At 41.4% G+C, this 13,489-nt stretch overlaps 1 protein-coding gene across 5 annotated transcripts in view; it reads left to right on the top strand.

Moving 5' to 3' along the window:
* LOC125457831 (lysosomal amino acid transporter 1 homolog) overlaps positions 1-13,489 on the top strand; it is a 71,472-nt gene that overhangs the window by 31,423 nt on the left and 26,560 nt on the right. For all 5 annotated transcript variants that reach the window (XM_059651077.1, XM_059651080.1, XM_059651076.1 and 2 more), the window contains one exon: positions 6,055-6,184. In XM_059651077.1, coding sequence (XP_059507060.1) covers positions 6,055-6,184 — 130 coding nt within the window. The remainder of the gene's footprint in view (positions 1-6,054; positions 6,185-13,489) is intronic.

Here is a 13,489-nt window from a genome sequence, read left to right as displayed (position 1 = left end):
AAAGCTACCTTGTAGTTACAGCAGCCTCACTGGGGAAGCAATTAGAGTGTGGCCTTCAATGCAAAGGGAGTGGAGAATAAAAGCAGGAAAGAGTGCTACACCTAAACAGAACCTGAACTAATTGCATCTGGAGACTTGTACAGTATTGATCTCCTTACTTAAGGAAGGTATATTTTATATGGAAGCAGTTCGGAGAACGTTCACAATGCTGATTCCTCCGATAATGTGGAGCTGTGAGATGCAAGGTGAAGCATTCATAGGAGTTTAGAAGGGTGCGGAGCAGTTTTTTTGAAAAATCTGATTGAGACCTTGCTAGATTTGATGTTGGGATAATGTCTCCTATCCTTGTGGAGAATTCTGGAACTTGGGAATTGGGCACTGTTTGAAAATAAGGGACGTTCCATTTGAGATGGAAAAGAAGAGAAATTATTCTCTTGAGGGTCATTAGAGCTTAAAATTCTCCTACACTGATGCCAGCAGCATGGGTTCAATTCCCACACCAGCTGAAGTAGCCATAAAGGATTTTCCTTCCCAACCTCTGCCCTCACCTGAGGCGTGGTGACCCTCAGTTTAAGCCACCGTCAAATGTTTCTCTCTACTGAGAGAGCAGCCCTGTGGTCCGGTAAGAAGATGGCAGTATTTCCTCTGGGAGCCAATAAGGTCATTTGGCTGAATGGCCAGTTCATGATACAGAGTAAGACCAAAAGTGTGGGTTCAATTCATATACTGAATGAGGTTACCATGAAGGTCTTTCCTTCTCAATCTCTCCCCTTGCCTGAGGACCGATGACCATCCGGTCTAACCATCACCAATCGTCTCTCTCTGATGGACAGTCTATGGCCCAGTAGGACTGTGGTGACTATATCAGTTCTCCTGTCTCCAGGGTACACTTTGGTGATTATTCTCCCTTTGAACAAGAATGTAGCTAAAATAGACTCAGTCTTAAATTAGGCCTGATCATTTCTTGTGATACAGTTGTGTATGTCAGAGGTAATATAACCAGCTACTAAGGAATATATTATAATATAATCATTGTTCATTAAGAATGAGCCTTCCTGGAAAAGTGGTAATACCTTCCCCAGGTGTTATCGGTAGCTCTTTATCGGTAGCTCAGGTTGGAAGGATTGATGGAAGGAAATCCAGACAAGGCATGACAGCTGATTTCAGCAGGGGATCATTTCTAGCTGTGCCCAATGCTGTCTCCGTTGAGATCATATTTTGAAGACCAACAGCAATGTATGTCCCATGTATATCACAAGTGCATAGAATTGGCAGATCAGGATGCCAGCCAATGTCTAATGTTGGTTCAGCACTCTTTTGCTATTTTGGCCCTGTCTGGTACATTTAATGGCCTCCTTTTAGCCATGTGCCAATTACCATCTGTTCAGCTGCATCATGGGCGCACTCCCATCCCAATCCTCCCCTGTCCTCCACCTCTCCCAACAGCACTATTTAACAGCATCACCTATCCACTTCCATTAGATGTGTTTTTGACTACATTGCTGTGGAGGTGGTTGTGGTACTGTGTCATTAGAGAAGTTAACTGAAGGGAGTGGTACGGAGTCTTTAGAAGACCTTTTGAAAGGTCTCTGAGGGGTACCACTTGCTCCTTATGTTGCAGCTGTGGTAATTGTTCCTGCCAGGCTGCAGCATCACAAGGAGATGGAGCCGAGCCTGCTAAGAGGACAAGCTGTTCGTAGCAGCAGGACGAGGAGGGAGAAGGCATCTAACATATCGTCACTCTGGATAGGATGTCAGTGTCCGCTCCCTTAACAAGAAAGCATGAGGCTATCATTGTTCCATATTACTCATCTCTGAATACAAATGGTAATGGTGAGGAGAAAGCTTTGAGCTACCTTTTCACAGCATTCCATACACAAAATAATAATTAAACTACAAAGTGAAACAAAATCTGAGTTAGCCTAAACAACCTTGGATAATGATGAGTGTGCTATAACAAGCATTACTGTCCTGTTGGGGAAAGAAGTACAAAGTCAGAAAGGATTTCACTTCTAATTTTCACTGAGCATCTACTGACATGTAGTTTTGTATGTTGAATGGAGAAACAATTGGGTTTGGTTGTAATGGCTTCTATGATTTAATGGTTCCCTGACCTTCAGGGTGCAAGCTGGCATGTGAAGAGTGATCATGTAGCGAAGCTTAAGGCTACCAGTATAGGTGGAGCTGTACTGTAGCATGAATTATAATCTTCAGCAAAGAAGAGCATAAAAGGGATTGGAAAAAGAATTGGAAAATGTCAAAGCTTTGGCGCAAGGAAATTCCTATCATAGATCTCTTAACATTAGTCATTTTTGAAAACTCCTGTGAAAGACAGCTTTTAGAATTACGAGGCATGTAGTTCTTAATGTAAAGCTTACTGATAAGTTATCACCAAAACATTGCTCTGCTTAACTTGTTTGAAACACAAACAGTAGTGCCAGCATCCAAGCAGATACACAATATTTCAAAGGTTAGTCTCACAGATAAACCATGAAGTAAAATCTGTCCCTGACACCTAATCCTGTGGCCTTGTTCTGAAAGTGAAGCCAATACTCTTTTTTTTTAACAATGTTGACATTATTGTTAATGGATCTTTGTGTAGGTCATGCTGACATTTACTTCACTCGCCATCATGTTACATTTTCATGTTCTATGCCTGTTTAGACATCAAATGTCTTGCAACAGATTTTGCAACTATGCAAAATCAACTTTGTGCCTCAGAATATGTTCTTTTTCGTGTATTTTTACTTTTCGTACTAGGGATCTTCATGTGTATATATTTTTTCAAATTTATCCATGGGATATGGATTTCACTGGTTGGACGAGCAGTCATTGCCCAACCTTAGTTGGCCTCAAGGCAGCAATGATGAGCTGCCATCTTGAACCCCTGCAGCCCATGTGGAGTAAGTTGATGCACAATGCCATTAGGGAGGGAATTCCATGAATGCAAATTGTAATTTATCAAAGACATTTTGCCTTTTCAAGGTTCATAAGAAACTGTTTTAATAGGAATTTAATGTACAACTAATGCAACAAATTAAAATCAAGTAATTTGAACTTTTTTTCTGTATTTTTGTTCAGGGATGATGAGAAATATCCAAATTCTATTGTGCAGATACCAGCTTTGGACAGAGATGTGTTTCCTCTGTCTGATAGCTCCTGTGGTCGATTTGAGCTTCCCATCACTAGAAAGGGTCAGAATCATTAATTATAATGCTCTCCAAGACATAGCACACAGTTATAGCTTAAGCCACCTTCTTTCAGCTATTTCACCGGAAGAGCTGTTCCTGATCACACCATGTCATTCAGCTAGACTAATATAATCCCGACCGATTCAACCTCCTTGTACGTGAGTCCTGCCAACTCAGGAATCAGACCGGTAAGCCATCACAGCATTCCCTCTATAGCAACTTCCTCAGCAACACACCCTTCTTGAGATACACTCGCATGCACTCACCCCCCTCCACCTTCACCTCCTCATCTATGTGAGCACACGCACATCATACATACACCCACCATACACACTCAGTGGTCCCCATTCACAGGATCTGTCAACATGATTCTTGTGTTGCACAGAGCCCTGCTTCATGGTCCCCTTTCTCCGGAAGCCTTCACTTGTTTGCAGGAGGCACAGGTTGACAGGTCCATGTTTAAGTAGGCCCCTGATTTATGAATTTTAAGCCTTAGCTTGCAGCCATTGCTGAAGTTAAGTTAAACTGATTTTCTTCAGGTGTAACCAGTATTTTTTGTATTTTTTTGTTTGCTGCAGAGAACAGAAACAGCTTCTGGGTTTATGGAAATTTGATGGCCTCTCCCTGTCTTGTTCACAGCTTTTAAGCTGTTCAGCCATCTGGGACCCAATCACACAGTTGTTGGTAGGCAGACAGAATTTCTTAATAACTAGTCAGTAATCCACAGAACAATTTGTAACTTGTTGCCAACTGAATTTCTGTTTATACTCCCTTTGCTCTGACTCCTCTGTAACCTTCTCCTACTGTTTGAACAAGCAGCTGTGTAAATAGTACTTAAAATGAGTACAGAGGGATGATCACTAGACCCAAAACATTATCTCTGTCTTCCGCCCAGAGATATTACCAGATCTGCAGAGTTTCTCCAGGAATTTGTTTTTCTTTCAATGATTATCAGATTATGTGTTTTCATAAGCATGCAGTAACCAGTCAACAATCCTTGGTTTTAAAACAGGCCCTTTTCTCTATTTGGTCCACAATTGAAATACAGGAAAAATGAAAAGATACAGTCTGTACACAATGCACTGTCTAATTAGGGTTTAATTCTGACCGGATATCTGGAAATAGTTGTGGCAATATTTTCATTGCCAGGCCCATTAAATTCCACTTTTTTTTTTGACTAATATTTTTAGGTAGATGGAGAGGCTCTACATCTCAGTGGAGGCATCCCATGAGGTGTCCCTGACCTCAGACCCTACTGTTTTGCAGCACAGGGAATGGGGTTGAGTTCCTTGGGGAGGCAAGGTACCCTTTTGGAGAGAAGCAATACTTTTCCGATATTTTTTGGAGCAGAGAACACCTGATTTAGGCCCACAGGATTAGGAGGACATGATTGGGTCAATAGGACTGAAAGGCACCAATTACTGGTGGACATATGTTTAAGGTAAGGAGAGGATTTAAGGACAAATTGTTTCACCAGAGGGTGGTTGGCATCTGGAACATTCCATCTGTAACAGTGTTAGAGAAAGGAAACATCACAACATTTGAGACAAATTTAGATGAACACCTGAAATGCCATAGCATACAAGGCTACATTACCAAGTGCTGGGAAATGAGAATAGAGTAGATAGGTGCTTGATGACCAGCATTGTTAATGATAGGCCAAAGAGCTGTCTTCTGTGCTGCTCTGACATTCTGACTCGATGACTATAACTTTTGGGAGAAGTAAGGTGCTATCTGGGATTGTTTAAAGTGAATGTTAATGTGTGTTTTTAAAAAATGCATGCTGCGTAAGAGAAGTCATATCCTTCCATTATCACAATGGGGTGTCTGTCGGTTTATGGTTTGGTTGTCCGCTCCAAGTGGCTGTAAGGTCTTCGAAGATACTTGTTTTTTAAGGGGTTAAAGGACATTGAAAAAAATTGACTCTGTTGTTTATAATCGTGCATTTAGCAAAAGATGCAACATTATTTAATTTCAGATGTTTCCTGAATTTTACATGGTGATTCTGAATGGTAGATGTGAGACCAGAGGCTGGCATCGGTTGGCATGAGTAAGCAGTATGAATGTGTCAGAGGAAAAGAGCCAGGAGGGTGATGGGATGGCAGAATTGGAATAAGCGTTATAAACGACCATAGAAAATTGGGTGGAGGACCATAGATTGGTATTTCGGCTTTAAGCAACCATGGGATTAGTGGAGAACATAACTTGGCATGAGGAACTGTTGAGAATTTATGATTACACTGGTGAATTGGATAGTGTGAGTGTTCTGGGGGTTAAGCCAGGGAATGAAGTGGCATAGGTTGGTATGGGAAATGGGTATTTGTGGGGGTGGTAAAGGGTACAAGCGATGATGGCTTGAGCATTTTTTTATTAATTTCTTGACATTTTTGCAAAGAGCCAAAGCACCATGGTTTGCCATTTATCCAACGATATTTGCACTCACGCCTCCAAACATTATTCCGTCATCTGTAAACACAGTGTGTTGAGTAAAGAACTCATTACACCACTCTTGTTCTCCTCTACTCTCCATTCACCTGCATTATCAAGTAACATTTGAAACCTGCAATAACTACAGATTGAAAGCTGGTCAGGAATTAGAGTGATTAAATTTGCGAATTGAGTAAACACATTTGTGAAAATATTAATATTTTGCATTTATGTTTATTGATATTTTCACAAACTTGGGCAAATAATCTAATGTAACAGCATTGCTCACTTTATTTAAGAAACATTTCAGAGTCTGTTTATGAGCATTGTTAACAGCCAAACAAGGGAAGAGTTTGCATACATTTAACAAATGTCACACAAAATGCTAGTCTATAAAAATAAAACTGTTCTCTTAGCAATTTCATTTGTTATTTAGGCAAATGTACGTCGCTTACAAGAATGAGAAGGTGGATCACGCATTGTCAGTGGGATTTCTGCTTTGTTGGGTCTGTGGTGACATTACCAATTTTATTGGCTGCTATTTGACCAATCAGCTGCTTATTCAGGTAAATAAATGTGTTATTTATAAGAACCGAAGTTTAGCATGGATATTAGATTCCCTGTTATAAATTTTAAAAAATATAAATCACAGAACTCTTACAGTGTGGAAGCAGGCCATATGGCCCATCCAGTCCACACTGACCCTCAAGTGTATCTCACCCAGCATGGTTAATCCACCTACCCTGCACATCTTTTGACTGTGGAAGGAAACCAGAGCACCCAGAGTAAACTTACACAGATTCAGGGAGAATGAGCAAATTTCATTCAAACAGCATGATTAAAGAATGTTGAAGGAGGAGATGCAATATTCTGATTTTGTTCCTTTCTCTTCTGTGCACCAAATTGAATAGATGATAACTTAGTTATGCAATTTCAGAAAACCAGTCATAAAATTGAACTAAAATAGTTTTTGCCAGTTGCTAAGTAAGTTTCCATTGAACCAATCTGATTGCAACTTGTTTTTATTTCAAACCTAAATAACAAAGTGTGGGGCTGGATGAACACAGCAGGCCAAGCAGCATCTCAGGAGCACAAAAGCTGACGTTTCGGGCATCGACCCTTCATCAGAGAGGGGGATGGGGAGAGGGTTCTGGGATTATTCAGGATGGTACTGGACCCCAAGAAAGGGAGTTTGTGGAGTGCCTCTGAGATGGATTCTTAGAATAGCTTGTACTGGAGCCTACCAGGGAGGAGGCAATTCTGGATCTGGTGTTGTGCAATGAACCGGATTTGATCAGGGACCTCAAAGTAAAGGAGCCATGAGAAGGTAGTGACCATAATATGATAAGTTTTAATCTGCAGTTTTGAGAGGGAGAAGGGAGAATCGGAAGTGTCGGTAGTGCAGTTGAATAAAGGAAACTATGGAGCTATGAGGGAGGAGCTGGCCAAAGTTTAATGGTTCAGTACCCTATCAGGGATGGCAGTGGAACAACAATGGCAGGTATTTTTGGATATAATGCAGAAGGTGCAGGATCAGTTCATACCAAAGAGGAAGAAAGATCCTGAGGGGAGGCGGGGGCAGCCGTGGCTGACGAGGGAAGTTAAGGACTGTATAAAAATAAAAGAGAAGTAATATAACATAGCAAAGATGAGTGGGAAGCCGGAGGACTGGGAAGCTTTTAAAGAGCAACAGCGGATAACTAAAAAGGCAATACACAGAGAAAAAATGAGCTATGAAGGAAAACTGGCCAAAAATATAAAGGAGGATAGTCAAAGCTTTTTTAGGTATGTGAAAAGAAAAAAAAATGGTTACGACTAAAATTGGGCCCTTGAAGTCAGAAATGGGTGAATTTATTATGGGGAACAAGGAAATGGCAGATGAGTTGAATAGGTACTTTGGATCTGTCTTCACTAGGGAAGACAAGCAATCTCCCAGATGCAGTAGTGGCTGAAAGACCGAGGATAATGGACGAACTGCAGGGTATTTATATTAGGCAGGGGAAATGGTGTTAGATAGACTGTTAGGTCTGAAGGCTGATAAGTCGCCGGAACGTGATGGTCTGCATCCCAGGGTACTTAACGAGGTGGCTCTAGAAATTGTGGACGTGTTGGTAATTATTTTCCAAGGTTCTATAGATTCAAGATCAGTTTCTGCGGATTGGAGGGTGGCAAACGTTGTCCCACTTTTCAAGAAAGGAGGGAGAGAGAAAACAGGAAATTACAGACCGGTTAACCTGACGTCAGTGGTGGGAAAGATGCTGGAGTCAATTATAAAAAATGAAATTACAATTCATTTGGATAGCAGTAACAGAAGAGGTCAGAGTCAGCATGGATTTATGAAGGGGAAATCGTGCTTGACTAATCTTCTGGAATGTTTTGAGGATGTACCTATGAAGATGGATAAGGGAGAGCCAGTGGATGTAGTGTACCTGGACTTTCAGAAAGCCTTTGATAAAGTCCCGCATAGGAGATTGGTGAACAAAATTAGGGCACATGGTATTGGGGGCAAAATATTGAGTTGGATTGAAAATTGGCTGGCTGACAGGAAGCAGAGTAGTGATAAATGGGCCCCTTTTGGAATGGCAGGCAGTGACCAGTGGGGTACCACAAGGTTCGGTGCTGGGACTGCAGCTGTTTACGATATATATTAATGATATATAGACGAAGGCATTAGAAGTAATAGTAGCAAATTTGCTGATGACACAAAGTTGGGTGGCAGTGTGAAATGTGAGGAGGATGTTATTAGAATACAGGGTGACTTGGACAGGTTAGGTGAGTGGACGGATGCATGGCAGGTGCAGTTTAATGTGGATAAATGTGTAGTTATACACTTTGGTGGCAAGAACAGGAAGGCAGATTACTATCTCAAGAGAGTCAAGTTCGGTAAAGGGGAAGCACAACGAGATCTAGGTGTTCTTGTACATCAGTCAATGAAAGCAATCATGCAGGTACAGCAGGTAGTGAAGAAAGCTAATAGCATGCTGGCCTTCATCACAAGAGGAATTGAGTATAGGAGCAAAGAGGTCCTTCTGCAGCTGTACAGGGCCCTGGTGAGACAGCACCTGGAGTATTGTGTGCAGTTTTGGTCTCCCAGTTTGAGGAACGACATTCTTGCTATTGAGGGAGTGCAGCGTAGGTTCACAAGGTCAATTCCCAGAATGGTGGGACTATCATATGTTGAAAGATTGGAGGGACTGGGCTTGTATACTCTTGAGTTTAGAAGGATGAGAGGGGATCTGATTGAGATGTATAAGATTATTAAGGGATTGGACACTGTGGAGGCAGGAAGCATGTTTCTGCTGATGGGTGAGTCCAGGACCAGAGGACACAGTTTAAAAATAAGGGGTAGGCCATTAAGAACAGAGTTGAGGAAAAACTCCTTCACCCAGAGAGTGGTGGATATATGGAATGCTCTGCCCCAGAAGGCAGTGAAGGCCAACTCTCTGGATGCTTTCAAGAAAGAGATAGACAGAGCTCTTAAAGATAGTGGAATCAAGGGTTATGGGGATAAGGCAGGAATAGGATACTGATTGTGGATGATCAGCCATGATCATAATGAATGGTGGTGCTGGCTCGAAGGGCCGAATGGCCTACTCCAGCACCTATTGTCTATTATCTATAACCCTCTCCCCATCCCCCTCTCTGATGAAGGGTCCAGGCCTGAAACGTCAGCTTTTGTGCTCCTGAGATGCTGCTTGGCCTGCTGTGTTCATCCAGCTCCACACTTGGGTTCTCCAGCATCTGCAGTTCCCATTATCACTTTATTTCAAACCTCCCTTGTTTTAACCATTTTGACACTGGAAAAACAGTAGATTCAAAACCATAGATTCACAGTCTTACAGTGTGGAAACAGACCCTTCAGTCTAACTAATCCATGTCGACCATGTTCTCAAACCAAACTAGCCCCACTTGCCTGCATTTGGACCATGTCCTTCCAAATCTTTCCTATTTATGCGAACGCCTTTTAAATGTTGTAATTTTTTACCTGCAGCTGCTACTTCCTGCAGCAGTTCATTCCACATACAAACCACTCTCTGTATAAAAAAGTTGTCCCTTGTGTCCTTTTTAAATCTTTTTCCTCTCTCCTTAAAAATATGCCCATTAGCTTTGAACTTGCCCAACGCTAGGGAAAAGACTCTTGCTATTTGCCCCTTATCTATGCCTTTCATGACTTTTAAATCTCTAGAATGTCAACTCTCAACCTCCTATGCTCCAGTGAAAAAAGTCCCACCCTATCTTTATAACTCGAACCTTCCATTCCTGGCAACGTCCTGGCAAATCTTTTCTGAACGCTTTTCCAATTTAATAATATTCTTCCTGTAGCAAAGCGACCAGAACTGTACATTGTACTCCAGACGAGGCCTCAACAATGCCTGTAAACTTCAACAGGCCACCCCAACTCCTATAGTCAAGGGACTGAGCAAAGGACGCATGCATACTAAATGCCTTCTTAATCACCCTGTCTACATGTAACATGAATTTCAAAGAATCATGTACCTGAACCCCTGTCTCTCTGTTCTCCAACTCTACCCAGGGCTGTACCAATAATTGTGTAAGTGCTGCCCTTGTTTATTTTATCAAAATGCAATACCATGCAGATATCCAACCAAAGCTCCATTTGCCATTCCTCAGCTTGTTGACCCAGTTGATGAAGATCTCTTTATAATCTTAGATAACCTTTTTTCACTGTCCAGTCTGCTACCGTTTTGGTGTCATCTGCAAACTTACTAGGTACGCCTCCTAAATCCTCATCCAAATCGTTTATATAAATGACAAGCAAAAGTGAACCCAGTACTGATCCCTGTGGAACACTGCTGGTCACCGGCCTCCAGTCAGAAAAACAACCTCTACCAGCACCAGCACCCTGTGGTGCCTACCATCAAGCCAATTTTGTATCCAATTGGCAAACTTCCTGAATTTGTTGTGATCTAACTGTACTGATTAGTTTACCACCTGGAATCTTGTCAAAGGCTGTACTAAAGTCCATGTAAACAATATCCACCACTCCTTCTTCATCCATTTTTTTGGTTACTTCCTCAAAAAAATCAAGTTTGTGAGACACGATTTTCCTTGCATAAAGCTATGCTGACTATCCTTGCTCAGTCCTTGCCTCTCCAAATGCATATAAATCCTACCTTTCAGAATCACCTCCCATAACTTACCCACCACAATGTCCCACTCTCAGGTCGATAGTTTCCACACTTCTCCTCACAGCCTTTCTTAAATAAAAGCATAACATTAGCCACCCTCCAGTCTCCGCTCCCCTCACCCGTGGTTATTGATGATACAAGTATTCCTGCAACAAGCCCTGCAATTTCTTCCCTATGGCCCCACAATGTCCTGGGATGCATTTGATCAGGTTCCCAGAAATTTATCCACCTTTATGTTTTTTAAGACCTACAGCACTTCCTCTTTTGTAATATGAACTGTTTTCAAAACGTCAGTATTTATTTCTGAGTTCACTAGTCTCTGTTTCTTTCTTCACAGTTAAAAACTGATGCAAAATATTAGTTTCGCATCATGCCAATTCCTGATGTTCAATACATTGATGGCCTTGTTGATCTTTAAGGGGCCCTATTTTCTCCCTAGTTGCTGTTTAGCTACTAATGTACTTGTAGAATCTCTTTGGCTTCGCCTTGGCAGACAAGGTTAAGGATCTCTCGTGTCCCCCTTTTGCCTTACTGATTTCCCTCTTAAGAACACCCACTACACTCTTGAACAGATTTGTTTGATTCGAGGTGTCTAGATCTAATATGGCTTTTTCTTATTCTTGACCAGAACCTCAATATCTTTATTCATCCATTGTACCCTACTCTTACCAGCCTTACCCTTCACTTGAGCAGAAACATAATGCCTCTCAACTCTTACTATCATTCTTTTGAAAGCCTCCCACTTCTCAGTCATCCCCTTACCTGCAAACAGTCTATTCTAATCAATTTTTGAAAGTTCCTTTCTCATCATTCAAGTATGCCTTACTCCAATTAAAAACTTTAACAGCCTATCCTTTTCCATAACTATTTTAAAACTAATAGAATTATGATCACTAGTTCCAAAGTAAACCCCCAACTGATACTTTACTCACTTGCTGTGGTCAGATTTTGTTCCTTCAGTATTAGGTACATTTAAACATTAATAAAGAAAATTATCTTGAATGCATTCAACGAATTGCTCACCATCCCAAGCCCTTAACACTACAGTAGTCTCAGTCAATATTTGGAAAATTAAAAATCCCCTACTGTTACAGCCCTAATATTCTTACATCTATCTGAGATCTCTCTACATATTTGCTTCTTAATTTCCCTCTGACTATGGGGTGGCTTCTATACTGCCATCCCATCAGGGTGATAATCCCTTTCTTGTTTCTAATTTCCACCCATAAAGCTTCACTGGATGATCCCTCAGAAATATCCTCTCTAAGTACAGTAGTAATGCTTTCCTTAATCAAAAACACCACCCTCCCTTGTGTCCCTTTTCTATTCTTCCTAACAGATCTCTAACAGTGAGCTGCGAGTCCTGTCCTTCCCTCAGCTAAGTTTCTGTAATAGCTATGACGTCCCGGTCCCATGTGCCCATAGATGCCGTTAAGTTTATCGGCCTTACCTACAAGCCCTTGCAATGAAATAAATGTAGTTTAATTCTTCAGAGTTACCTTTGTTCTCTGACTTGCTCTTTTCTGTCTTTTCTAATTAACTTGTTCTTTTTTGATTCCAAACCATCCTCAGCTCCTTTTGTATTTTCACTGTTACTTAGGATCTGCCCCCACGCACCCCCTCCCCCACATCCACTAGTTCAAAGGCTCTTGAAATAGCAGTAGCAAATCTCCCCACCAGGACATTGGCCCCCTGAGGTAAAACCCATCTGTTTTGAACAGGCCTTTTTTGCTCTAGAAGAGATCCCAATGATTCAAAAATCTGGACCCTTGGATTTTGCACCATCTCTTCAACTGTTGATTTACCTGCCCTTTCTTTGTATTCCTCCTCTCATTAGAATGTGACACCGGGACTAACCAGAGATCCCTACCTTCTGATGTTCTGTTTTTTAACCTTTTACCTAATCCTCTGTATTCACTCTACAGAGCCTTAACCTTTTCCCTAACTATGTCATTCTCACTGATAGGTACAATAACTTCCAGCTTCTCCCTATTTCCTTTTGACAATATACTTCAATCGTTTTGAGGCATCCGTGACCCTGGCACCAGGAAAGCAATGTACTATCCTGGCTTCATGGTCATTGTCACAGAATCTCCAGCCTGTGCCCCTATTAGAAGAGTCCCATATAACAATTATTCTTTCAAATTTTGGCAAACCCTGCTTAACATAAATTCATTCTTAGTGCCCATATTCTGACTGCCACTTCTATTTTCCCTCTGAGAGACTATTCCTCCCCCCCGCACCCCCCAACCACCACCACCACTAAGAGTACCCAAAATGGAATATCTGTTTGACAGAGACATAGCCGCAGGAGACTTGTGAACACCCTTCTTACTTTTTCTGGCAGTCTCCAATGTATTTGACTGATGCTGCTGTGTGACCACCCCTCTCTAAATCTACTAACCATACCTCCCTGTGTCTTCCATAAGCCTCAGTGACATTATACGTCAAAAGAAGCCCTTAAAAGAACCTTAGATATAATTTTAAAAAAAACCTTCCTTACCCACAGATTTTAATCTTAAGCATGTAAAGAAGAAAATTGTAATCAAAAAATTAAAATATTTTATGAAAGAAGCACTGAGCTGAAGCAACCATCAACTGGAAAAAGGCACCTCTTCAAATCTCTATCAATCAACTTTCAAATGTCTGTTTCTGAGAAAAGAAATACTGATCTCTGTCCTTATTTAAACAGCTACAACAGTGCTTTGTTTTGGACCATAA

Source organism: Stegostoma tigrinum, chromosome 14 (genome assembly GCF_030684315.1).
Source record: "Stegostoma tigrinum isolate sSteTig4 chromosome 14, sSteTig4.hap1, whole genome shotgun sequence".
Lineage (NCBI taxonomy): Eukaryota > Metazoa > Chordata > Chondrichthyes > Orectolobiformes > Stegostomatidae > Stegostoma > Stegostoma tigrinum.
The sequence above is the reverse complement of the archived record's forward strand: the minus strand, read 5'-3'. Positions and strand labels throughout refer to the sequence as shown.